General features: G+C 45.9%; 1 protein-coding gene across 1 annotated transcript; it reads left to right on the forward strand.

Moving 5' to 3' along the window:
- Positions 1–20,000: 20,000 nt before the first annotated feature.
- On the forward strand, positions 20,001–21,101 carry LOC106499389 (urotensin-2 receptor-like). Its single transcript, XM_013960858.2, has one exon. The coding sequence runs from the start codon at positions 20,001–20,003 to the stop codon at positions 21,099–21,101; it is 1,101 nt and encodes a 366-aa protein (XP_013816312.2).
- Positions 21,102–26,170: the final 5,069 nt, after the last annotated feature.

Below are 26,170 nucleotides of genomic sequence, written 5' to 3' on the forward strand. Positions count from 1 at the left end.
GGCGGCAGCTTTCACTTGTCAGCAACCTTGCCCAGCTCTCTCCTTTCTCCTCCTTTCCCAGCACAGTGAGCTTAGCCCAAGCAGCAGCCCGGCACCCCAGGGAAACCTGCCCAGAACTTAGGCAGATTCCTCTCTAGCTGAAATTAAAAAGTGGGTTGGCAGGGAGCTTTTTGTACCACCAGAAGTTGGAAGTTTTTAACCAGTCTTCTCCTGGGAAAGCTTTCTGCTCTCTTAGGCCAGATATTTCCCTGTTTGGGCTGCCAGGAGTCTTTTCTCGCTCTTGATTTGCAAGGCACAAGGGAGGGGAGACTGTCATGCCGGTTCTAGGTTTGTACATCATATAACACATTGCAGTCCCCATCTGCAGCTAGGTCTTCAAACTGCCTGGGGACGTGGGGGTAGCAGAGGACCTGTTCAGAGGTAGGTCCCAGCCTGGCCTCTGGAAACACGGCCCAGGAAGCAAACCTTGTATATTTGCACTCTCAGTGTTGTTTCCTGTAAAATGGATAATGTTACTGCAGAAGGGGAAATATTCCTGGTCATGTCTCAAAAGCCAGGATATTGAAAGGTTAAAAAAAAAGGCACATTTCCCACTGCCTGGCATCTCAAAACTCCTGCGCACCTACAGCTGCTGGGGAGCATCACTCCAGCAACATAATGCACAGAAAAGCATCAGTTAATGCTCCTCCTAATGAGGTCGACAAACCTAGCAAGATCCGGCAGGCTGAGCTTTTTAATCAGAATATGCACTGGGGAGCAGGGAGGAACTGAAGGAGGTGTGATGGGTTTAACCCTTCAAAAAATCAAGAAAATGAAGATTTCCCCCCAGAAGTGTCTTTCAGAGTTCAAGCAGTTAGAGGGGTAAACATTTTGTCCTGAAATGAGGATGAAATTATATTTAATCAGTAACAGACTTTATCCATACCATAGATTGACTCTTTATATTGATTTTTAAAAATTTAAATCTACTTCACTGGAGATTTGTATGCAGTCTAATAAAAACACTTGCTCTCTCAGTTACTTAAAGCAGTGCATAGGGATAGAATAATACTGCCTTAAGATATTTGTGAGCTGTGGATTTGTATTTGCTTTGCTGGGTTTGCAAAGCTGCCAGAAACCAGCCATCATTTCTGAGGAGCCACGGGTGATGCTTGTTCACATGTATCGAATAATCCAGTAATTTTGGGAATCAACTGCACTGAGTTAGCTTATTCATCTGTTCTGTTGTTTAAAAATGCAAAGGGGACAGCACTTGCGTATTGTTTCTTGTGTTGTTACGTTCCTGCCATCTCTCCAGTCCTTGCCATCTTTCAAAGAAAAAAAAAAAAAAAAAGTATTTCAACTGCTTATTAAACACACTTTCCTTCAAAGAAGTGGAGAAGGGTCCCCCACACCCTCTGACACAGAAATGAATACAGCATGGGGAAAAAATAATAGGAGAAAAGCAAAATTTCCAAACTTTGGATATCCTAAAATAGTGGCGTGGGACCTATACACAAAATAGCACATAATCTCCCAAGGAAATACAAAACCTGTCCTTTCTCACTAGAGGAGGAGCTTGGACCTTACACCTCCCTTAACCACATAGCACCCTCTCATCTTTTCTACTCCTTGTGCTTTTACAGCTTGTCACTAGTTTTCTTTCTCCCGCTTGCACCCTGTGCTGTGCCTGCTTTTGAACTGAGGATCTTGACTGAGTTCAAGTAGCCTTTGCATTATTTGCCTGTTTTATATGAATACCTATTAATTGCCATATGGACAGCCACCTTCAGCAAGAACTGTCCAAAAAAAATAAAATTAAAAAAAAAAAATTGCAATCATCCGATGCTCCTGGGAAGCAATGGAGCAGTCAGCCCAGAGGCCAGACTTGTGCATTTAAGGAATGTAACCGTAGGCAGCATGCATGGGGCAGGCGCCAGCAGCGCAGCGCCCCACAGGCGTGTGGCTGCATCTCCGTCAGCACCGTGCAGGAGGGAGGTCAGGCTTGGCGCTGGCGTGGCCTGCACACTGCCTCCCCGTGCAGCCGGCTCGGGGCGAAATGCACCCGGGTCTGCCCCGGGGCAGCTCTCCCACCGCGCTACACAGTGCTCACACTCTCACCTTGCCGGAATAGGCCCCTTGGGCACTTCTGGTCGTTAAACTGTTAGGGTTAGCACTAAATCAGAATTTCTTCTTCTTGCTACTGCTGTGCAGGAGGGAGATTTTTTTGATACCACCAGGGATTTTCAGATTCTGAAATCTGGCTTTGTTCCCAAGCATCACGAAGGAAAAATCTCAAATTCATTTTCACTTTGTCCTTTTGCTGCAGTCTATAAAATCAGTGCAACAAAACAGCAGCCAAAAGTCTTTTCCAAGTAACCTTTTTTTGTTTTCTTCCAAAACAGAGTTCCGTCGCAAAGCATTTCCAGTGTTAAAGGACTACAAAACCCAACAGACTGCTTTCAGAGCATTTATTACAGGCTTTGCAAACGTCTGTTTTCAGTCAATGCTCTGGAAACCGTTTCCGTGATGGAGAGATTGGTTCCTCAGACCTAAGATCTAAAACTCTCCAGTTCAGACTACCATGAAGCTGCATTTACTAATAACAAGCAATTACTAATTGTAGTTTAGTTATCTATGGGCAGGTCGCTGCAAAACTTCAGCAAGATTTTACCTAGCTTGCTTTGCTCCTTTACCACATCAATAAAAGTTCTTAAAATACCCATGCTTTTCAACTTAAACATTAACATTTCTAGGATTCATAGGGTCACAATGAATCGCTAGTGCAGGAAGCCTTCATTCCTCAATTAAGGAGGAAATAATCTAATTAATTAACTTTAGCTAAAATGAAGAACTTACATTATCTCTAATTATTTTACTCCGTGAAACCACAGTTGAACCATAGAAACGTTTAAATATTGAAGCTGCTAGAAAGTGGTAGACTTTTTTTTTTTTTTTTTTAATGCAGACTTTATTCTATCAGATGTGGTTTCCCTAAAATAAACATTTTTGTATGGAAAATACCATTTGAAAGGATACTGGAACTGTATTTTTAACAAATCAGCCTTCACAGAGAGCTGAACAAACTTCTGTTTCTCATCTGAGAACATGAGCGTTCCATTGGAGGGAAAAGGGGAAGAAACATAAAAGGTGAAAGGAAACAGAACCCAGAAAAGGAAAATGGAAAATGCAACACTTGGGCTGCCGAAGCGGCACTGGAAATCTCTAGTAAGCGTGCTTTCGTTTCAGAGCTGCTCCCAGGAGCTTGGGAAGTGGAAGCAATTGCTCCAAGTTCACATAGGAAGCCAGAAGACCGAACCCCAGGAATGCTCAGCTCTCACCATTTGTAGCTCCCCTCCTCGGGCATCGAGCACCAGGAGGAACCAGCTCCAGGACAGCAAAGCTCTGGAGCCACAAGCAGGTTCTCAACCCCTGTACAGGATTGCTCCACACCAAAACCTGCAGCCTTGGGGTTCCATCCTAAAGGCAACATCATACATGGTTTCCCCCCCCCACCCCGCTGTAAATGCTCATTTGGTTGTGCGAGCTGGGAGACCAGTTTTAATGTGTGGGAAAAGCCTAAAGTGAGAGGCTGAGTGCAAAGGGGGCCTGCCCCAGCCCCTAGGGGCCACATGAGGCTAAAGCTTTCGGCTGCTGCAGTCACTCTTGCTTCTGATTTATTTCTTTGAGGGTTCATTAATGTTGGAGATAATAATTAAGATTGGTTCCTGAAGAGTCAAGACTTCAGCTTCATACTACATTGCATTTCTAAGATTGTTCATGGGAACATTGTGCTTCCACGTAGAGATGTACTTTGGAAGCTACCACAGTGCAAAACATCTCCGTGGGGTGCCTTTGCTTATCACCTCCCAGGTCTCCAGACCATACTTCTTAGGTCTACAAGCAAGAGTATTGCAAGCAACCTTCTCCTAGCTTTCAGCTCTGACATCTCTGTAGGATGTGAAAACCAAGCTGAGTCCTTCTTTGTTCCTAGTGTAAGAGCTCACAAGGAACAAGGCAGATGTGTTCTTAATTAACCCTTAGTTAATATTAATCTAAAATCCACCTTCATGAAGTCAAAGTTACTCCCAGTGGCAATAATTCAGCCTGATTGCCTTAATTTGCAAGCTAGGCAACTAACAGAAGATTCTTATGTGTATGCTGCAAAACTGTAGAAGCTGTAGAGCACAACTGTCAAACTAAAATCCCACTTTCCAAGGCAAAAAAACATACTGTGATTTCCACATGATGATGATTCTTCCATTCATGGGAACTCATTCATCCCACACAGCAGCATCAAGAATAGCTGTAAATCTTGATACGTCTCCCAGAAATGACTACACTTACAGAAGAGCACACCGAAGGGAAAGGATATGGTATTTATCACTCTTTTTAGGATTCCTTTCTGGCTCATCCATTCCAGGACAAAGATTCAACAAATCCAGGAATATCTGGCATTGCAATAGCTCATTCTTTTAGCTCTGCCCTCAGGTTCCCGATTAGGGTTTTATTACAGCCTCTGTCCTCCCAGTTGCAAGAATTTGAATGGAGGTGCTTAAATACACAGTTTTTGGTGGGGGACTGGGGGGGGGGGGAGAGTTTTCTGTTCTACCATTTTGTTTCATTTAGTGACACTTTGCAATCTTGCTGATCCTCAGAATTCATTATCTCTTGCATAATCCAGCCACCCACTACCAGGCTGCTTAACACAAATTTGGCTGTATTTTTCCCCTTTGCCAAACTGTTCCTGCAGCAGGCCCCTCACTTGGCAGAAGCGCTGCTGCTATTCTGGCTGCAGAACACATTTAAGGGGAACACTTTGTTCCATGGTGTCACTTTTATTCTGGGCAGAGTCTTCCTTCCTGCTTGCCACGCTCCCCACTCCTCTCCCAAAATAGCCACCGACACCAGAGCACCCTGTCCTGGCTCACCACCTTCAAGCCACACAGCTCCACAGAGTGACCCAAAAGCAGAATAAGTTACCCAAGACCCCCAATTCCACCACTGGGAGGGAAGCAGTTGTCAAGGCTCTGAAACCCATACAGAAGAGGAGCAGCAATATTCTCCCACCTTCATGAAGGTTCTAGGAGCAGCAAGTGTTCTCCCAACCTCCTCACCACCAGAGACTGCCGTAGGGTCCTGCTCTTCTCCTCATCTGGGTTACCATCATCTCCACTGAGACACCGTGACTGAAAAGGCAGTGACAGGAGTTTTGAGTTTGTTTGAAACACAGAGAGACAAGGTTTTCTAATCTGGGAGAAGTACCAGTTAATTCCACCTGTCAATCAATGGAGCTGCTCACTGTTCCCAAGACAAAACTAGAAGCAAAAGCTTAAATGCTAGTGCCAGGTTGCAGGCCTTGAAAACATCAAACAAAAGAGCAGAGTCAGGAACTCTCTTCCCAAACCTAGAGCTCTTTTATGCAGACAAAAACATGCACTGAAATGAAAAAAAAACAGTTATGCATTGTCACAGAAAATAGAACAGCACAACTTGTAATATTACCAGTGCTTATATCTAACCTTGCCTTAAAATCATTAACCGTTTTATATCCTGCTTTGTTGCTGAGCAATTTCTATTCCACATGATGCTCTGAATGAAAAAGCACTCTCAAGTGAATTTAGCCTAATGAGAGAAGTCTGTGATGATATTTAAAATCACCCATTTATCTTTGGAGAAGAAACAGCCTAAGTACATTCCCCACGTTGACCTACCAATTTGCTTTGAGTTTGTTCTCTGTGATTAATCTAATCCCAGGCCAGCTCCATTAGCTTCAGCCTTGGTGGTTTTCTATTGCATTCTGTTTTCTCTGGCAATCAGTTTGAGATCCACCGCAGATTGTACCCAAGCCACCAAACAGCCATGGAACAGTAATTACTCAGGTTAACATCAGCCGGGTTCACAAATGGACAAGGGATTCAAAGGTTAAAGGCTCCATATCCGTTCTCCTGATATATCCACACGGAGACTGCCTTGAAGTAATTTGCAGTGATTAATATGTGTTACGAGCTGGCAGAATCCATTACGGGCACGTGCCAGGATTATGCTTCAATGGAAGAGAGAAGGACTTGTCAGGGAGAAACCTGCCTGCTTGAAGCATATAAAAATATAACTGTTTTACTACATGGTCATTACATTTTCTGAGCCTGTCAGAGTGCAACTAGCCAACCTAATCTCTCTAAACCAAAAAACTCCCAGAGATTCAGGCTTATGATTGGATTATACAGTGGTAAACTATTTTAACATCCTCATTATTTTTACATTTCTATTACTAATGTGAATAAAGAGTGATCATGTTACTCTTATTGCTGGTTCTGAATTTTCCATCCAGAGCAGGTTTTGGTTAGGGTTATCAAAATTGATTTTTTTTTTAATGGCGTTTCTCTTGTTAATATACATCAATCATTCTTACTGTTCAGAATAGGAAATTTGTATTTCTCCACTGAGAAATAACATGATCAGAAGAATAAATAACACCAAACTGAATATTTATCCTTCTTGTTCCTGCTTACTGGAACAGAGGAGAGCTCCAGTAACTTGAAAGAGCCATTCAGGTAAACTGATATCTTGACTTGAAAAATTAGAATAATTAGTAGTACTCTCTTATCCTCTTGATGAAGTCTCAAGTGAGCTTCACAACTAAATTGTCCTATAAATGCAGCACAGCTTGCACTCAGATGAGCACCTTAGGAAAACACTTTGAAAAGTGCTTGAACTTAGTTTCATTACTCACCACTGAAGATGATTTAGGTTGATTGGTTTCTGAATGAAACCAAATGAGCTGAAACCATCCATTTAAGATATCACCTTCTCTGGAAATTAAAGGCAAAGCTCCTGAAAATCAGTGAATCTGAATCCTAAAATTAAGGATAAACAAAGTAAACAGAAAAGAAGAGTGGCAAGTAAACACTAACTCTACTGATGCTGGAATGCATGTGCATACACAGCACAACGACCAACTACAGAAGTTACAGGCACTTTAAAAAAGTGATAATTTAGCAAGGTACAATTAATTTCATCCCTCCTGCCTGTCCTTGGTGCGCCCTCGTCCTCAGCACCTTCGCTGGGTTTTCCCCCCTTTTTTTCAGGGAGCAGCAGAGGAAGTGCCAGGAGCCCAGCACCACAGACTCTCTGGGGAGTGATATGGGGTGATCTGGGGAAATCCCCAAAGTCCTAGTCCTACCTCAATGTGGGAAAACCTTTGCAGTGCATATGGCTGAGGTGCCTGGAAGTGCACTGGAGCCCAGCGTTAGATGCCGGGCCACATCTCCTGCCTGGAGGTTTGGCACCAGCCGAATGCTGCAGGCCACCTCGGTGGCGGGGAGCACCCAGGCACCTCAGCACGTTGGGAAGGCACCTGGTGATGACCAAACGGCTTCGTTTCCCCAGCCTGCTCCTTCTTGGAGGAAACAGCTTCCAAAGCAAAACTGGCTCAAAAGCAAACACCCAGCATGGGAAAAGGCTGGAAAATACTCCAGCAAACCAAGCTCCAGGTCTAATAGGAAGAGCTGAGCCATCCCATCCACACCAGCTCCATCTGGGCTACCCTCCGCTTTCCTTCTTCACCTCCACGACTTCCTTGTGCTGCTGCCTTCTCCTATCCTGGGTACACTTAGGCATGGGAGGACAAACATGGTGTCCTCCATCTTCAGGACTGGGCAAGGCTCTGTTGGAAGTGTTACCAGCAATGTCTTAATTTTGTTGCCCTGCTTGATTACACACTACAGGCCTTTCAGATTGCTCCTTATCAGGTTACGTTAGGGAGCAGCCAGCATGTTCTGCTGGTTTAACTTGGACTAGTCCACCCAAGGCCATGCTAGCCTACAACATGACTCCAAATTTACAGCTGAAACTTGTACAAGAGACAGAATGCACAAAAGCCTGTTTCCCTTCCTGGCAACAGCAACTTTGAATGTTTCTTAAATTAGAAGCATCAAATGCTCTCAGCTCTGTGTGGACTTTGATTTTCTTCCCCAGAGTTTCTGAAGCCTGCAGAAAAAGCTATGTAAGATACCCTGCTAGAGTCATAAAGCTTCAAATTATACAAAGAAGACCATTTTTCAGTGGCCTATCTGAAGGATTAAGCATGAGTAAACCACTGACCTCATCAGGTAAAACTTAATGAATTTGTATATTTTCTGATGGCTGAAACATGAGCCACTCAATCAGCAGTAGCTGTGTAATATGAATAAGCAACAATTTAAATCCTTTCTAAATAACTGGCAATATGTGTTTATATAGGACTGGAGTTGCATATTAAAACACACCTGATTTATTCTTCATAAGCAATGAGTATTTACTACTCCAGTGATAGCTGCATAGTGTCAAACCTCACTTTTTAAAATGATTAATTGGTATTTAATTAGCATGCATTACATACTAGGTATGCTAACATACATCCTACTTGCAAATGCAGATATAATTCTAATAATTATATAACTAGTTATGTTTTCAAGAGCCTAATATATAATGCGGTGCAGACAGCTTCCATTGCCAGAGAAAAATAGCACATAACACATATAGAGTAACATTTAAAAAAATGCTTAAATCCTATTTTTGAAAGGTGCTTGGGTCTAAATCAAGGATTCCTAGGCAACTATCTATTTCTTCTAGCACCCAAGTCCAATATTTATGTGCCACTGCCGATATCAAACCCTGCTACATAGCCCCACAAGGATTTTTGTTTCTGCGGGTTAGCACATGCAAGGCTGTATAATACCGTCAGACAGCTCATGGGTTCCTTGGTGCCCTCCCTCAAGTTGATCCCATTTAGGATCTACAGAGAATTTCCTCCCCTAAGCAGAGAGCTTCCAGGAGAGTCGTGGCTGAGAGCACGCAGCTCAGGAGGTCGCCACACCATCCCGCCAGCCTGGTCCAAATCTGCTCTTTAGGCAATTCACTGTTCTGTTCTCTCTCCACAGGGTCTTTCATAATTGCAATGGGAAACTAAGACGTGGACCATCCCAGCAGCAAATCTAGCATTGACAGCAATAATAAGGAGTTTCGGAGCTGACTAGCCTGAGCAGAGGCAGGTACTACAAGTAGGGATCTGTATTTGGCCAGATCACTGTGACAATGTTCAACCCCTTTCCTTCTCTGTCACAGGTAACTCCTTTTATGGCTACTCTCAGCACTAGGTGCATAGGTCTCCCCCCACGTTGTCTGATGAGTCTGAGCACTTGCCAAGGAGCCAGGAGCTCCACAGGGACACTGGAGGGTTAGGCTCTGCATTTCTCTTACAACTTGGACTCTCAAAACTGGTTCAATGCCTAAATTCCACTGATTTTCAATCAAATGTATGATCCTACATATCTAAGCCCTTTTAAAAAATAATGTGTTAGCTTTAAAAGCATATTAGGCTGCTTGGAAAACCTTTACATTGGCTCCCTTTTCTAGGGGTAAAAAACTGCCCATTCGAAGAGCAACAGAGGGGTTGGAAGAAGCTTTTCCTTTCACTAAGACATGCCTTTGTCAAACCAAGTGGTAAACCAGCTATTTCTTTCAAATGTTCAGTCAATATTTGAGTTTTTGGAGATGCTTGTTCGAATCTTGGCCGAGTAGCAGTGCTGTGACACCTCAAGGACTGAGCAGAGGTAATACCTTCAAAGAGCAAACAATGTGCTAGGACAACAACCAAACATGAGTCAATGTCTCTTCACTCTGATGGGAGACAAATATTCTTATCATCTCCTTCCTTTGGTATTCTGCTAATTCAGAGCTGCAATGCAGAGGAACAACAACCCCTGGGGGCTATCGAGAGCATAAAGACTAGGCAAGTCAAGTCATAACGCTGCCAAATGTCTTAGCGCTATTCATTCACCATTCTACCAATATCTAACAACACTCTCTAAAAGCTACCTGAATTGTAACATATTAAGTTCTGTCAGATATTTTTCTATCCTCTCCGTGGTAGCAACAGGGAGATGTTTCTGAACAGATTAGGAAGGGATAGGGGGGAAAAGAGAGCTCTTTGGAGAAGTGAAAAAACACACATCCTCTGCTATTTCTCCCATTTGAGGAAGATATTCCAGCCAGCCCACAGCTCACCAACCTGCACTCTGAAAGAGAAAAACTGATTATTCCCCCTAACAGAGAATACCTATTTCCTGTCTTTCTCTTGTCCAAGCTATCCGGGAAAAAATGTGAGGCTCTTCCTCAGCAGTCAAATCTCATCTGATGTTGACAGGTAAAACTGTTAGTGTCCCTGCAAGTCCTCCCTCTGAGCATTGAGGAAGGCGTAGAAATCCCAGCCCCTCTTCTGGACTCCAGCAAAGTCTGTCCCCTAATTGGAGGCTGAGAAGAAAACTGTCAGGTCAGTTCTTTTCTCCAATACAGCCTCTTATGCTTTCTTTCCAGAAACCTCACAAACACTACTTTTAGCCTAGATTTTGCAACTTACCCTTAGAGATATTTCTACTTCTACCTGTATCTCAAGGTCCAGGGACTCTCCTCCAGCACTCTGTAGGACTAAACAACAATCCTGCTTCCAAATCCAGGCAAGAAGATGAATATACTCCCTGTGCCTCTGTTAGGAAAACTACAAAACCAATTCTTTAAAAATTTGTAGCCAAGCTGTTGCCCAGGATCTTAGGCCAAAGGACATATAACCTTGCTGTTAGGTTTATGCTTGCAGCTCAGGAAGAGGAAGAGTATGCCAGAGCCACTGGCCTCCAGGCACCACAATAGCATCTTACATCTGCAGTTAAGGGGGGCGAAAAGGCTGACTTTGTCAGTTTGACAAAAACAGCCCCAATATGTGGCTTATTCTCTGAGTTCAATAACTCCCCACATAGTGCTTCCACTCCTCTGAGCAATGCTCCTGCAGCCCTTCATCCAGAGCTCTCAGCTTCCCACAAACAGGCACAAAAAGCCCTAAGCTATTTAGCTGCACTATCCCAGCCATTCTCTCCCTAGACTCTGCTTGTGAGAGTGATGTTTATCTTTAATTTTGCCTGTTGAGGCCAGTGCAGGAAAATCCTACTGAAGAGAGGAGAGCTCTGCCTGGGACTCACATTAGCATCATACCTGGCACCCAAATGGGAAAAACAGGTTTCACCCTAGTCCTTCATGGCTGCCAGAATGCCAATTGACTCTCCAAATACTGATTTCCCAGAGGGACACAGCTGCCAGAATGTGGCCCAACCTCTGTCAAAACAGAGATTGAGCTGGAAGATTTGCAAATAGCTGATGGAGAAATCACAGAAGAAATTATCCTAATTTTGCAAATGGAGCCTGTAAGAAATGAAAGTTTAAAAAGATTTGTTCATGGCCAGCAAGAGGATGTCTGGCAAACTTGCCCTCAGAGATATGCTCTTCACATCAAACCCACCACTTGAGGACGCTTGCCTCAACATAGCGTCTCTTCTGGAGATGACTAGACTACTATTAGTCCCCAGGACTACTGCACCATCCTTTTATTGACCCTAGGAACATTTTATATTAAAATGAAAAATGAACATTATATGTTATGAGAGCAAATACATACAATTTATTGCAGACAGTCAAGGCAAAGGCATGAATTCCCATCAGGAAGCAAGGAATAGTTTTATGGCTCTGAAGCCTTGCAGAACCAGGAACTTGCCTTTTGCAATGTGATCTGATCATATGGCACAGCAGATTTTGATGTTCTCTTTGCAGTATGTCACGTACTTCAGAGCCTCTGTGCAAACTGCCAGGAGACAAGAAAAACATAACATTACAGGGGAAAAATCAAATATTCCATCTTATATTCAAACTGTAGGGGCCTGAGCTCTGAGCTGACTTCAGTAATAAAAGTATTAGTGTTTTTACATAAATATGCTGATCTAGTCCCAGGATGCTTAGTAAAGATTAGTAAATGTACCTGATTATGCACAGCCCAGAGGGTTGTGTTCTTAGTGGTTAGTTGTTAAGTCTTTGAGTTTCTGAACACTGATTTTCTGACTGTCTAGAAGTTGTAATGAAATTAAAAAATGGACCCCCAAGTCCCTCCAAAAACAAACAAATGCCACGGTTCCTTTAGCATTGTCCTTCTCCTGCTCTCCTCTTGATCTTCATCAGACCAGACCATGCAACGCCCAGCACGGTGACACCCTGGAGTCAACCCCTGCTCCGAGTGTGTGGCCCTGGGGAGCAGCCAGTGGCACGTGGCCGTGGTGCAGCACAGCTTCTCCAGGCCTCCTCTGAGCAAATCCTTCCACCCAGGGACCCCTGCTGCCAGTCCACGGTGCAAAGGTTACTAGCAGAACCATTTTGAGGATAATTTCAGAACTGGAAGTAGAGCACATGGCGGAAATCTTCTGCTCTGTTTGGTTTGGTGTTTCCTCAAGGCTTTTTAAAACAAGTTTAATGCAGCTCTAAACAGAGACAAAGTCTGAGCCTGATCCAAAGGCAACAGGAAAACAGGAACAAAGAGGACTTCGTTGCTCTTACTAAAGCCTGTGCAAGTTCCCACCCAGCTCGAGGTTTCACTGGCTGAAATCTCCTTTCAGCAGATCTATCACCTGGCAGTGATAGACCCAGACACATACCCTCAAATAATTAAGACAAAGAAACATTAGAATAAAAATATCACAAACTATTCCTGGCTTCCCCAGAGGCATGAAAATCTGGAGTGCTGGAGGCAAAAGCCAGCTCCTGGAAGAAGCGGATAGCATGAGGGGTCCCTCCGCCGTGTTGCTGGGCTGCTTCATAGTCTCTTTTTTTCCATAACATTCACACATGCACATGTTTCTCTGATGGAGTTTGAGAGGAAAAAATCTATAGAAAGAAGTAGATAAGGAGGAGAGGAACAACTTAGCAGAGGAGAGGGTTTGACCACACACACACACACACACACACACACACACACACACACACCCCTATCACCCTCACCCAGAGCCGGGCCAAGAGTCAAAGCGCTACCAAAGAGCTTTCCTTGCTTTTTTGGATGTGCTGAGTGTGGTTACTTTTGGAAAAGGTTCTAATGATCCAGCAAAAAAAGGGCTCCCGTGCTGCCAGTCTGCCAATTCAGAAACACAGTTCAACTCAAATATCCTCAAAGCTGGAAGCAACTCTGGTCTGAACCTCTGCCTACAGGAGATACAATGTCTTGTTTGTTGATTTGTTTTTAAATCACAGGCTTCCTCCAAAGCCTGCTGAAATCCAGGGAGAGGCTCCTGCTGACTCAAGTGAGCTCTGACCCAGACACCAAGAATGAGGCTCAACTGGGAACTGTTTCTTTAGCAAGAGGAGGTTCGTTGGTCTTCCACCTTTTTCTCACATCTGTCAAGTATTTTTATATAACTCTTATAAAATCAAGATGAAAAACACCCATTTTCCTATTAAATGTTCCTCCAAAATGGAGTAAGAGTTGCCCTTCCTATGGCAAGGGTGTGCCCTCCCCGCACCTGGCTGCTCCACGTTAACTCTCCATGCGGTCATCCCTGCGAAAGACAGACCATTTCCTGCCATTTAATTTCTCTGTGTGGACAAGCATACGGAGAAATATTACAGAAGTCATAAAATAAAAGAGTGTTTCCAGTATTTGAAGTCCTTAATTAATAAAATATTGTGTTATGGTGACGAAGGCAAGCCACACTGCTTCACACACTGCTCTGAGTAGAGTGTAGACTGTAGAAAGAGTCAAACCTTCTTTGGGGGAGAAATTCGCAGATGCAGTTGCTGGAGTTTTTCTATCAGTAGAATGGAGAATATAATGTGAATAAAGACCTTCCCACCTTGAACAAAAACAAATCACAGAATCACAGAATGGTTGAGGTTGGAAGGGACATCTGGAGATCATCTAGTCCAACACCCCTGCTCAAGCAGGGCCACCTAGAGCACACTGTACAGGATCATGTCCAGGCAGGTTTTGAATATCTCCAGAGAAGGAGACTCCACAACCTCTCTGGGCAACCTCTTCCAGTGCTCTGTCACCCTCACAGCGAAGAAGTTTTTTCTCATGTTCAGATGGAACTTGCTGTGTTTCAGTTTGTGCCCGTTGCCTCACGTCCTGTCGCTGGGCACCACTGAAAAGAGTCTGGCTCCATCCTCTTGACACCCTCCCTTTAGATATTTGTATACATTGATAAGATCCCCTCTCAGCCTTCTCTTCTCCAGGCTAAACAGACCCAGCTCTCTCAGCCTTTCCTCATAGGAGAGATGCTCCAGTCCCCTGACCATCTTCGTAGCCTTTCACTGGATCCTCTCCAGTAGTTCCATGTCTCTCCTGTACTGGGGAGCCCAGAACTGGACGCAGTACTCCAGATGTGGCCTCACCAGGGCTGAGTAGAGGGGGAGGATCACATCCCTCGACCTGCTGGCAACACTCTTCCTCATGCACCCCAGGATACCATTGGCCTTCTTGGCCACAAGGGCACATTGCTGGCTCATGCTCAGCTTGGTGTCCACCAGCACTCCGAGGTCCTTCTCCACAGAGCTGCTCTCCAGCAGGTCAACCCTTAGCCTGTACTGGTGCTTATTCCTCCCTAGGTGCAGGACTCTGCACTTGCCTTTGTTGAACTTCATGAGGTTCCTCTCCACCCAACTCTCCAGCCTGTCCAGGTCCCTCTGAATGGCAGCACAGCCCTCTGGTGTATCAGCCACTCCTCCCAGTTTTGTATCATCAGCAAGATGATCAAGTACCAAAAGCAACACTACACTGAGTATCCTACTTCCAGAGCTTCAGCAACATGAAAGGCAATTTAGATTGCCAAATCAAACCTGCTACCATCCCCGGCAACACCCCTCACTCTTCAGGTCCAATATTTGCTAACTGTTCGGCACAATCGCTTTAGGGTACAGGGCAGTGTAGATTGATGCACTGTGCAATAACAAAATAAACTTTTCCAGAGCCAGCACTTTGTCCCCTTTGCATTAGCATGCATGGTGAAAAAGGATGATTTTTTTTTTTTTTTTTCAACGTACAGCTTTGTCTTTTAAATAGGGGAGAGAGAGTTCAAATCTCAGTGTAACGGTGGTTTGAGTCTCTACAGGAAACGACTTGGGGTTATTAACATGTATTTTTTCCCCTGTAAAGTGATTGCTTTTCAAATGGTCTAACACAAGAAGATCCTAAAAACCCCGCCAGAGCCTTTGCTGCTCAACGTCACTATAATAGCACACAATCTACACTCTTACACTACTGTAAGAACCTAGGGCAAAGCCTTTGGTCTCCCCTCTCTACTTGTGGTGCACTGTAGTTTTTGCTAGGTTTAATTTTCAGTGCTAAAAACCTCAAGCTTAATGTAGCACTCTAAAGAGGCTTTGATGGCTTTGCGGGTACAAGAGATGAGGAGAAGATTTTCTGGACTAAAATCTACTAAACGGTTGTCTGCAATTACATGGAACTAGACTTGGCAACCCTGACTGTGCCTCCCTATAGAAAGTTTGCAGTATGCCTCCAACTGGTAGTACGCACCACGGGCCAGATTTGCTGGTGCAAAGCTGTACAGCTTCTCATGCTGGCTGTGGTCTAGTCTTCACATGCAGCCAGCAGCAATGAGAAAGCAATGCACTTGCTTATGAGCGCTGTGATTAAGAGGTACAAAATCGAGTCCCTCATATGTTCTTTATATCTGGGATGGCTTTTAAAAGCCCACTCAATTATACATTCCTGAAATAACATTGCCTGAAATCTGTTACGCAGTCTTCTTAAGAGATCTTGGAGAGGGTTCAGATTCTCTCCAGTGAATCCTCCAGTGCTAGGAAACTTGCCTCTTAATAGACTAGAGTGGGAAGAGAGAGCTGCAACTTTAAATTAAAGTATACCTCTAAATTTATTTTTAAGCAGATGTTCAACTGTATTAAGACATATGGAAATGTAAGTATTAATGACAAGATTTCAGAAGTGGACCAAATTTGCTTTTGCTTACAGCTTTGCAGACCAGGAGTGATTCCACTGAGATCAATGGATTATGCTGTGCATGGTCCATGGTTTTGAATAATCCTTTGCACCTGAGTGATGATTTTAATTCAGAAACAATTTCAAAGATAGATGAAGAACTATGCACATCATTGCAGAGTCTAAACATTGATCCAATGAGATTCAATTGCCAAGCTGCAGAGATTACATATTGGTGTGTTAGTAACTTGAGAAAAGGCTCTGTATAACACAGGCTATTCATTTAAACAGTGCAGCTGAATCAATCGCTGGGTGTCCTGTGGGATGTTATGCAGCAGTTGCCTTCGATACCTCGTTGTCATCCACTTCCACTAGAACATTACATTTCATTTATAGTCTCTAAACTCACAGTTGATTACTTGGAGCTTTGACCCTCAGTTTAGGATTAAGAAATGAATGCATGGGTCTCATGTGGCAGTGTGTGTTCAGAGCTCGAATGAACCTCACCCTTGGGCTTCTCCAGAGCTGGCTCAAACTCTGCCTGTCTCATCTGGAAACTGTATCAGGAACTCTCTGAACTTAGCAGAGTTAAATGCTTTCCTGGTGTTTTGTCTGGTGATTGGCTAAATCCTTTCACTTTGTGCTGAGTAGGAATCCAACAGGAAAGGTAGCAGCTACGTGGTGATGGGGCACAACAACATCACAAGAAATGGCAGTGCTCACCTGACCAAGTAAGGAGGCAGCATTAGTGGAACTGAAAGAAATCCCGTCCCAGGGCGGGATCTGCGCACCGCGGCATCGTTCAGCTTGGAAGGCGAGAGTCTGAAGTACCCTGAGAAAGAGGAAAAGAAGGCATTTCACATGTTCCCTATCCTCAAGTGCAAAATTCCCTCCCTACAGTAAAATTCAGTAAGGACTACACTTCAAGAGGACTACAGTGACAGTGAGCCGCTGCTTCCAAACATAGGCTCAGTCACCCCCTTCTCCTTGCCCAGCCTGCATTTAGTTCTGAAGTCTGTCACGACTGAACGGAGTAATCAGAGCTTGCTTTCAATTTGCAAAGACTGCAGCTTTCAGCTGCCCACCATATATATACTTACCTTCATAACTAAACAATGGAGCACCAGCTATTCAGTAAGCAAACCAACGGTTTTATAAAAATGACATCGGACATGACTATTTAAATAGTTCCCATTCTGTCAACCACTATCTACTTCTATCATCGACCTCTTCAGGAGCAGACTATTTAGTTAGCAAATTCTAAAATTAGGCACTGAGCACCTGAAAAAACTTCCTATTCAAAACAGGCAATAAAATGCAAAAATCAAGCTATATTTTAAGATGGCTGGATATGTTTTTGTGCAGTAGCACAAATGCCTCCACAGGGGAACTTCTGCATATAAAGTACATTATTAATCATTTTCATATCAATACTTTTTAGAATATTACAAGAAAAAACACATGGGATTAACAGATTTTTGAGGTTTGTAAGAGACAATTAGATCCTTGATGACTTGGCTTTGTGTGTAATATGTCCCTGAGGACTTATTCTGACAATAATTCTGCCTGGAGCTCCATATTTCTATTCAATTAAAATATATCTTCCAGAAAGGCACCTGCAGTCCTTTCTTCATCATCTGGAAAAATGGAAAATTCACCACTTCTCTTGGGAACCTGTCACCCACACTGCTAAAATGTGTTTCTTGTGTACTCAGACAAACAGAAAACATTGGTATTCCAGACTCCTACATCGTCCCCTTTCTAATTCTGATTGATCACAGTTGTCCTATGCTCCAGGCCCAACTCCATCAGGTACTAAGTGCTATGTCAATCCCTACGGGTGTGCGGAAGAGACGGCGAGAGCAGAACATGGGAGGGAAGAAGTGCATCTTGCTCAAAGAACAGGCTTCGCTCTGCTGCAGAATGACTTCAGGCAGCAAACTGTTTTTTAAAAGTAGGAATAAGTGCCCATGGATACATGTAAGGCATCCTACATGTTTAAGAAAACAAGTGTCTCAGGGACTCATTAATGCTTAGCTTTGCTCAATTAAATACTCTTCTACTGGGGGGGGAAAAAAGGAAAATTAGAAGTAGATACTTACTAAACATATTCTGTAATTCTCTGTTTAGAAGAAAGCATCTGTCTGCTCATTTCCACCATCTCATGTGATCACCCAGAACAAATCAGGTAACATGGCAGTGAATTTTTGGCCGCCTGCTCTGGCAGTTAAAGCAAAGATGGAAGACAAAACAATCCAGAGAAGAGCTTCAAAACCAAAAAAGAAGAAAGGATGGCAAAAGTTTCGCACTGCCTAATTCTCGGGGTGCGTGAGAGTCTCATGCCAAATCCTGATCCTACCGGAAGCCTGTGGCAGTTGATCCCATCGAGTGCCGTGCAGTGGAGAGTCAGCCCCAGTGAAGTATGTGCCTGCATTCCCAGCTGCCGGCTTGGCCGCCGCAGAGGGCAGGAGCTGGGACGGCGCCCGAATTTGGAGTGAAGAAAATGCCCATCTTAGCGGCTGGGTCTAAGCATTTCAGCACGATAGCTGAATCTCAGAAAGCGAATTCCTGTCTGACAAAACCTCATTTGAGAGTCTTCTCTCCCACCAGTATTCAAATCATATTTGCACTGGCCACTTTATTCAATGTAATTTAAGTATTTGGATAGCTTTGGCAACATGCCTGTACTCATTCATGGGCAATACTGGGTAGGACGCAGAGCTGAACATGCATTGGTTAACTTTATAGTGAATTACAACTGAGTATTCAATACAATATTTTTATAGGGCTAAATCCTGCTCATACTAGTCGACAGGAGTTTTTCCACTTTGTAGCATGCCACAGGGAATCAGAGACAGCTTTCACAAAAACACTTTGAGCGGGGATTAAAACAAGTAAATAAACACATAGCCATCAGTTTAGCAGCCTAGTAACTCACAAAACTGTTTGAAGGTGCAAAAGGCAGTTAATTCCTATTGGAAATCAATGGCAACTGAGGAAATACTTCTCTCTTGTACCCGTGGAAAGCTGTCTTTTAAATATGGATTGCTCTAATCTCTTCTTTCTTTAAAATAAGATCAAAAGGTAAGGCTCTCATTGATTTTGCAACTGTCGCCAGATTTCCTGTCTGTAACTGCTTGGAAAAGTTGTTTCTGTAAACCTCATTCATCACATTCTGTACTGCAAGCTATTCAGATGAATCAGCTGTCACTAAAGTTCAAATTAAAACCTTACTATAACATTGCCATGCTATTCAGAGTAAAGGAAAAATGCATTTAAAATATAAGCTATTTCAAAGAAAAAGAGACTATTTCTACCCCAATTTTGTATCCGGCTCCATCTAAGTCTATCTCTGAATATATCTAAAACACTATGTACCTGAGAAACACAAGAGGGATCCCTGTCTCTTCCTACAGTTGTTCCCAGACAGGTTTCTTCACCTGACTCTGCAGAGTTAAGTAAAGCAATGAGTTCCGACTTGCCAGAGAAGCTAACCCTGGAAAGACAAAACAAATTACAGTACAGTGGCAAAGAGAACTTTTCAGCCTAAGTCTCGGCGTTAGTTCTTGTTTCGCAGGGAGCAGGGAGGACACCGTACTAACTTTGCTGCCGGTCACAGTCCCGCGCAGCCTCCCGGACGGGAGCCCGCGTCTTCCCGGCCCTTCGCACAGGACAGCGTCGCCAGGCTGAGTACAGCCAGCTGCGTAAGACCAGGCTGTGCATCCCCCCGTCCCCCGCAGACCTCCTCCGCACCCCTCGCAGCCCGAGCCCGTCCTTCCCACCAGACGCGGCTCGCCCAAACTGCGCGGAGCTTCCCGCCGGGCTTTGCCCCCGCGCCGCGCCCGGCGGCCGCGCTGCGGGCGGCACCTGCCTGCGCCGCGAGCAGCCGCCGCGCCGGGCTCCGCGGGGCGGCGGCGCGGAGCCGCGGGCGGGTGCGGGGCGCGGAGCCGGCGGCGGCGGGGCCCCGCGCCGGGGAGGGGGCAGAGCCGCGGCGGCGGCGGCGGCGGGGCCGGAGGTGCCTCGCCCCCGGCGGCGGCGGCCGTACGACCGCGCCGCCGCCGCTGCCCGCTCAGCCCCGCGCCCGGGGGGGCGGCTTGGCCGCCGGCGCCAGCGCAGCCCCCGGCGCGGGCGGCCGCAGCCCGGCGCCGCCCGGCCTCCCGCGGGGGCGGAGCGGCCGCCGGGGCCGGGCGCTGCGGGGCCGCCGCCGCCCGAGCCGCCCATGGAGCCCAACGGGACGGCGGCGGCGGCGGCGGGCAACGGCTCGGCGGCGGGCGGCGGCGCCCCCGGGGGCGGCGGCGGGCTCCTGCTCTTCCCCTCGGCCTTCGGCACGGTGCTCTCGGTGATGTACGTGGCCGGGGTGGCGGGTAACGTCTACACGCTGGTGGTGATGTGCCACTCGGCGCGCTGCGCGGCCCCCATGTACAGCTCCATCATCAGCCTGGCCCTGGCCGACCTGCTCTACCTCTCCACCATCCCTTTCATCGTCTGCACCTACCTGGCCCAGGACTGGTACTTCGGGGACCTGGGGTGCCGCATCCTGCTCAGCCTGGACCTGCTCACCATGCACGCCAGCATCTTCACCCTCACCCTCATGTGCACCGAACGCTACCTGGCCGTCACCCGGCCCCTGGACACCCTGAAGCGGTCGCGCGGCTACCGGAAGGTCACGGCAGGGGCCGTGTGGTCCATCTCCCTGCTCCTCACTTTGCCCATGATGCTGATGGTCACCCTGACCGAGGGTGGCAAAGCGGAGGGCAAGGTGAAGAGGATGTGTGCGCCCACCTGGAGTGTGGATGCCTACCGGACCTACCTGACAGTGCTGTTCAGCACCAGCATCATGGCCCCGGGGATCATCATTGGCTTCCTGTACACACGCCTGGCCAGGACCTACCTGGAGTCCCAGAGGAACCCGCCCCACAAGGAGAAGAGCAAGAGATCACCCAGGCAGAAGGTCCTCATCATGATTTTCAGCATCGTGCTGGTCTTTTGGGCCTGCTTCCTGCCTTTTTGGATCTGGCAGCTGGTGCAGCTCTACAGCAGCTCCCTGCAGCTCACCGCCCAAACCCAAAAGTGCATTAACTACCTGGTGACCTGCCTGACCTACAGCAACAGCTGCATCAACCCCTTCCTTTACACCCTGCTCACCAAAAACTACCGTGAATACTTGAAGAACAGGCACCGCAACTTCTACCGGTTCACATCCTCCTTTCGCAAGAGGGGCTCCAACCTGCAGTGCTCCTGGGGACGGTCCATGTCCTCCAGCAACCAGTATGACTACAGCTCAGAGGCCCTGGGCATGGCCACGCTGAAGGACAAGTGAGGAAGAGGAGGCGCTCTGGAGACATCAGGACCAGAAGAGCATCTGTCCAAGGTAGGACTTTGAGACCCCCTAGCCCAGCAGGGTCCTAAAAACTCATTTCTGGTGGCTACTCTATTTACCAGGCAGTAAGTTGTGTGTACCCAAGTACAGTGAAACGCATTTGAATTTCTGTCTGGCCAGGGCTCCGCTCCTAAATGCTGGAGACAAATCCTTCTGGCATTTTGGGTGCAGAAGATGAGGTGGACGCTGTTCTGTTCTTTGACAAACTCTTTTCAAGTTTTGCTGAGTTCTGCCAAGCTCCAGCTCTGCACTATTTTCCCTGTGTGATTTCTCAGTGCTGTCCTCAGGCAACAGTTGGGTCAGATCTGCAAAGGTCTGAAACTGTCCTAGTCTTGCTTAATTTAGCTGCAGGCCTTGATTTTGCCCTATATATTACTGTTATCTGTTCACAGGGTGTGTGAAGAGACCTTTAAGTCCTTTTTCTATTTCCTGTTACATTACAGTGCACTACAGTTTGATCGAGCTTAAAGTCTCTATTTTAAAATTCACTGTAGCAGCACTATAAACTCCAGGCACTCAAAAACCACAAGGTAAGCTGTCAGAAACCCCAGCGTTATCTAAAAGGGCTGGTAATTTTTTAAGTTTTCTGTTTGAGGTGATTTTAATTTGCCACTGATTTTTTTTTTAATTAGCCCCTATCTCTATAGTCATCAGCACTTCAAAAACCTAAAATTTACCTTAGAAAGGAAATTTTCATATAATCCCATGGCTCAAAGGTCTGAGGCTTTAAGAAAAATGACTGAACACTGTATTGTGAGACTCATTATAAAAGGGATAAATGTATTCATTTTGTCTCAGTGCACTCTGCTCATTTTCTTCCCATTTAGCATTTAGTAGTACACCCCCACAGGAGATATTAAACATGCTTGTAAACATCTAAACCACTGTAAAACCTCCATTCATTAAATAAATTATGATTAAAAAGTGGACCATCCTCAGGTTTCTCCTCCCACGGTCTCTTTACCCCGCACAGAGGGGTGCAGGTACAAGAGGAAAGGCTCAGCTGTCCTCCAGGGAGCTCCTATAAGTAGACTTAAAGTTGGTTTCGAGCCATAATTTCCTCTGTTCTGGGGCAGACTCTGGGGAAAAGGAAAGCATGAAAAGAGCTGCTTAAACTATTGTCAGCAAGTAGGGAACTCCAGGGACTTTTGAAACAATAGTTGCTTAAGGTACAGTCGTTTCCCTTCTCTTTGACGACACACTCCTACCCCCATCCGATGAACAGGAGTAACACTGCAGCACTCCAGCGTTAATGGGGTTCTGGATCCTTGGGTGATGCTCTTGCAGCACAAGCCAAACTTTAAGGTATGTTTGTGCTAAATCAGAGGCCTATACCTATACAAAGTGCCTATACCACAGCAAAGGATTGAAGGGCAGAGAATACAACACAGAAATACTCTGGGTTTCATGCACTCAGCATAAAAAAAGTAAAATAAACCCCCCAAGGCACATGTTGGGTGAAGACCAGGGACCCATATTACTGTGCCAGGAGTCAGGCATGCTTCATACAGGTACAGTGGCTGGGGTGTTTTTCTGAGGGGAAAAAAAGTAACTCGCTTTAATATTGCTCATATGACATTTAACCACATGACAAGCCACTGACTACCCACTTTGCCATGTTCTAATAATATTGCACAGACTACCTGGCTAGGTGGTATCAACAGACCCCATGGTCCCAATTTCCTTGTGAACTAGGGGGACTAAGACACAGCGCATGCTGGGAATTGGCAGGGTATAGTGTGCTTCAACTGCTTAAGAGGCTTTTTAGGAACCAGTTCATCTTCTTATTAATTTTGAAGTCATTGTTACTCTTAGGCCGCTTCCCATTTCCAAGCCTAGAAGTCGCACCCATTTAAGAGTAACAAAGACAAGAGTTAACTCAAAAGGCGGTGTGGGAAGGCTGAAGGTTGTGCATCATCTGCGAGGTGTTCTGCGCTGTTGCTGAGGAAGTCAACAGCATGGCTGGGCGGATGGCCTTGCAGAGCCGAGCAAGGCGGCATCCCTTCCCGGTGGCACCCATGCAGTTTGCTCACCTCTGGGCAAAAAAAAAATATTTCCTTATGGCCATACAAAGAAAAACCCACCCTGATCTGGAGCCTGATCTGATACCATACTGGCTGGTGTTGATTTCCATCGCTTGGCCTGAGGAGAAGGGCTGTGAAAGGCTATTTACCCACTACAGTGTTACAGGGCTGCTGAAGGATGGATGATGGCATCACGTGAAATTATTAGTTGCAAGGTGCAGTGTATATCTGTTGCCAAGTATGTAAGGGGAAGCAAATGAAGGAAAAACTGTATAGGTCTCAGAAAGTATTAGGGAATGCACTTTCTGCTTCAAAAAAACACACGCTAAATGTCATATGACGAACAATCTGAACACATAGTTGCTAACAGGAAGGGGAAGCTGGAAAGGAGTTAAGCTTAAAAAAGAAAGAAAAATGGGATGAAAACAAAGAGCAGGTTATGCACATGTAGCATAACGTAGGGGTAGAAGAGAGACAGGTTGGGTTTGGGGTGGGCCGTGCTTCTGAGCCGCCATATCGTGGGCCTCCGAGGGGATCCTGTGCCTCTGCTCAGCACCCAGACGGCGCGTGGGGAACATGCTCTCCGTGCCGAGTCGTCCAAGCACCCAACGTCAAAGGGCTGCTGGAGGAGCGTCCAGACGAGAGGAGAATTATTACATCTTTGTCTCTGGTGAGGTTTCTCCACCAGGATGTGCTTTAACCAGGTCCCATCCGGACCTGCTCTCCCACGGGGCAGCTGGTGGGCTCCTGTCCACCCTACCCTAGCAAGGCAACCGGTAAATTTGCTGACAGCCACCAAGCGTGTCATTCGGGCAGAGAAGAGCCTGCTGAGCAAGGAGAACTGGCCAGCGATCAGCAAGCCCCGCTGCGCTGCAGCAAATGACAGCTGGGCAGTGGCGCCGCGCACGGCACAGCCTCCCACGGCACGCAGGGAGCCGGCAGAGCCGCGGCCCTTGGCAAAGACGCTCCCTCGGCAGCCTCGCTTGCTCCCAGGGACCCGTGCTCGACGTAAAAGATGAATTATGTAAACACTATCCCTCTTACTCTCTCACTGGAACAGTTAAACTGCCAAAAGCCAGCAGCTTTGACCCGCTTCTATAATAAATATCCTGCAAAAGGAGATATTTTAACTGACTTGCTCTTGTCTGCAATTGGTTAAGCCAAGCTGTTTCTGTAGGTGCTTAAGTTTTGGAAATGAGGAGACAGGCTTCATATAGTCTCCTGTAATGATAAAAATGAATTAACTTGGTAGTTCGCAGAGCTTTGGAACGGGGCTGCTGCTGCCTCAGATAATAGCTGCCTGCCGTAGCACAGAGCCGCAGCGAGGGCTGGCACGACTTTTAGGTTACCGGATCAAATAAGTACAGAGCTAGTTTTTCCGAAAAATTTTAGGAAATTTTAAGAAAGACAACAGCATTTTTCTTTTCTGGTTCGAGCTTGTCACTGAAAAACTCTCTACATGCCTTTTAAAAAAGAAAACAGTCTGATCACTAGAAAATCTTTTCCAATACCCACAGAGGTCTTAGGGCAAAAAAAAAGGGGGAGAGAAAGAAATGCGGTTTCATCCTGAGGGCTCTTTGCTTCCTTTAATCTGAGGTAGTACCTCTACTGCAGCAACTGCAATTTTTCTGTTTTCAGCTGAAAAGAGAGAACACTATTCTTTAGTGGGACAAGTGAGAATATTCGTTCTCCCCAGATACAGGAGAACACGTTTGAACTTTGCTGAATTTTTGCTGGCTTGACTTGGAATTTTTGATCCGCTCTCTCCCCACTTTTTCAAAATAAATTTGCAGTAAATACTTATAAGCCCCACAGTACATTTAATGCGCGCGAGCACATAGGGTAATATTTAGGCCAAATCATTAACATTTTCACCCCTGTCATTAACAGCCATTTTTAGTGCTTAATATGTGATGGAATAGCAGGCAAGGCGCTGCAAGAGCGAGGATTTTTACGAGCGATTTGTACTTTGCACGGCCCGCTGAGCAGTTACGTGCACCAAGGCGAACAGACGGGATGACGAGTCGCTCAGAAGCGAATCATGATCAGGTCCCCCATTAGCATGGTGGGAGGAGAAAGTGCATAAACTTCACTGCTGAACCCCGGCCTCGAGCAGCTAACGCAGCATTTCGGAAACCCTGAGGGCTGCGCCGGGGAGCGCCAGCCCTCGGTGCTGGCCGTGCCTCCGAGCCTGGCCGGTCCGACGGTGCCCAGCTCCCCCGTGGTGTTTCTGAGTCCCTCTGGTGGCAGCAGCAATCTTTTATGTGCACATCTCGAGGGGAAAGTTTGCTTTTTATTTTCGGTCTGAAAAGCTGGCGGTCGGATGTAATCAGGGCACAAGCTAACTATACAATAGCATTCAATTTCTTTAAAATATAATTTTACTGCGTCTCACGAATAAAAGAAAAAAAGGTTATGAAGGGAAAGCCTCCTTTCAAGCGCTAACATTCCTTGCCCACATTTCTGTCTGTGCAGAGCCCAAACTAGCTTTATTCCTGTCATTTTGCACAGGATCCTCCCTGGCAGCACCCGTGGAAACAGCTGCTGACTAACCAGCGTTTAGCCCAGCTGTTTTTTTGCCATGTAACCTGGGTTGTTACTGTTAGTTTTCAGCTTTTCTGGAGAATTGGAGTTAGGGGATGCAGGGGGACTTGGAGTTAATTGCTCTGGCCTGCAGTATATTGGTTTGCCTTTAATTAAATTGCAGCAGCAGCTTCATAAGAAATAAGTACCTTTGAAAATCATTATTATGCAAGCCTTTTTGCCTTGCTGGAGAATGCATCTGCAACATGATGGAGAAGAAGGATGCCTCAGTGATTAGCAAAGTAGCTGCGGGGCTTGGACAGCCCAGGCTGACCTGACTCCACCACAGATTTCTCTGTGACTCTGGGCAGGTCACTTCAAGCGAGATTTGTCTCCTCGAGTTTTGCCAGCTAAGCACTAGGAGTCTAAGTAAAGCAACTGCCTAAGCTCTGTCTATAACCA

Source organism: Apteryx mantelli, chromosome 19 (genome assembly GCF_036417845.1).
Source record: "Apteryx mantelli isolate bAptMan1 chromosome 19, bAptMan1.hap1, whole genome shotgun sequence".
Classification (NCBI taxonomy): domain Eukaryota; kingdom Metazoa; phylum Chordata; class Aves; order Apterygiformes; family Apterygidae; genus Apteryx; species Apteryx mantelli.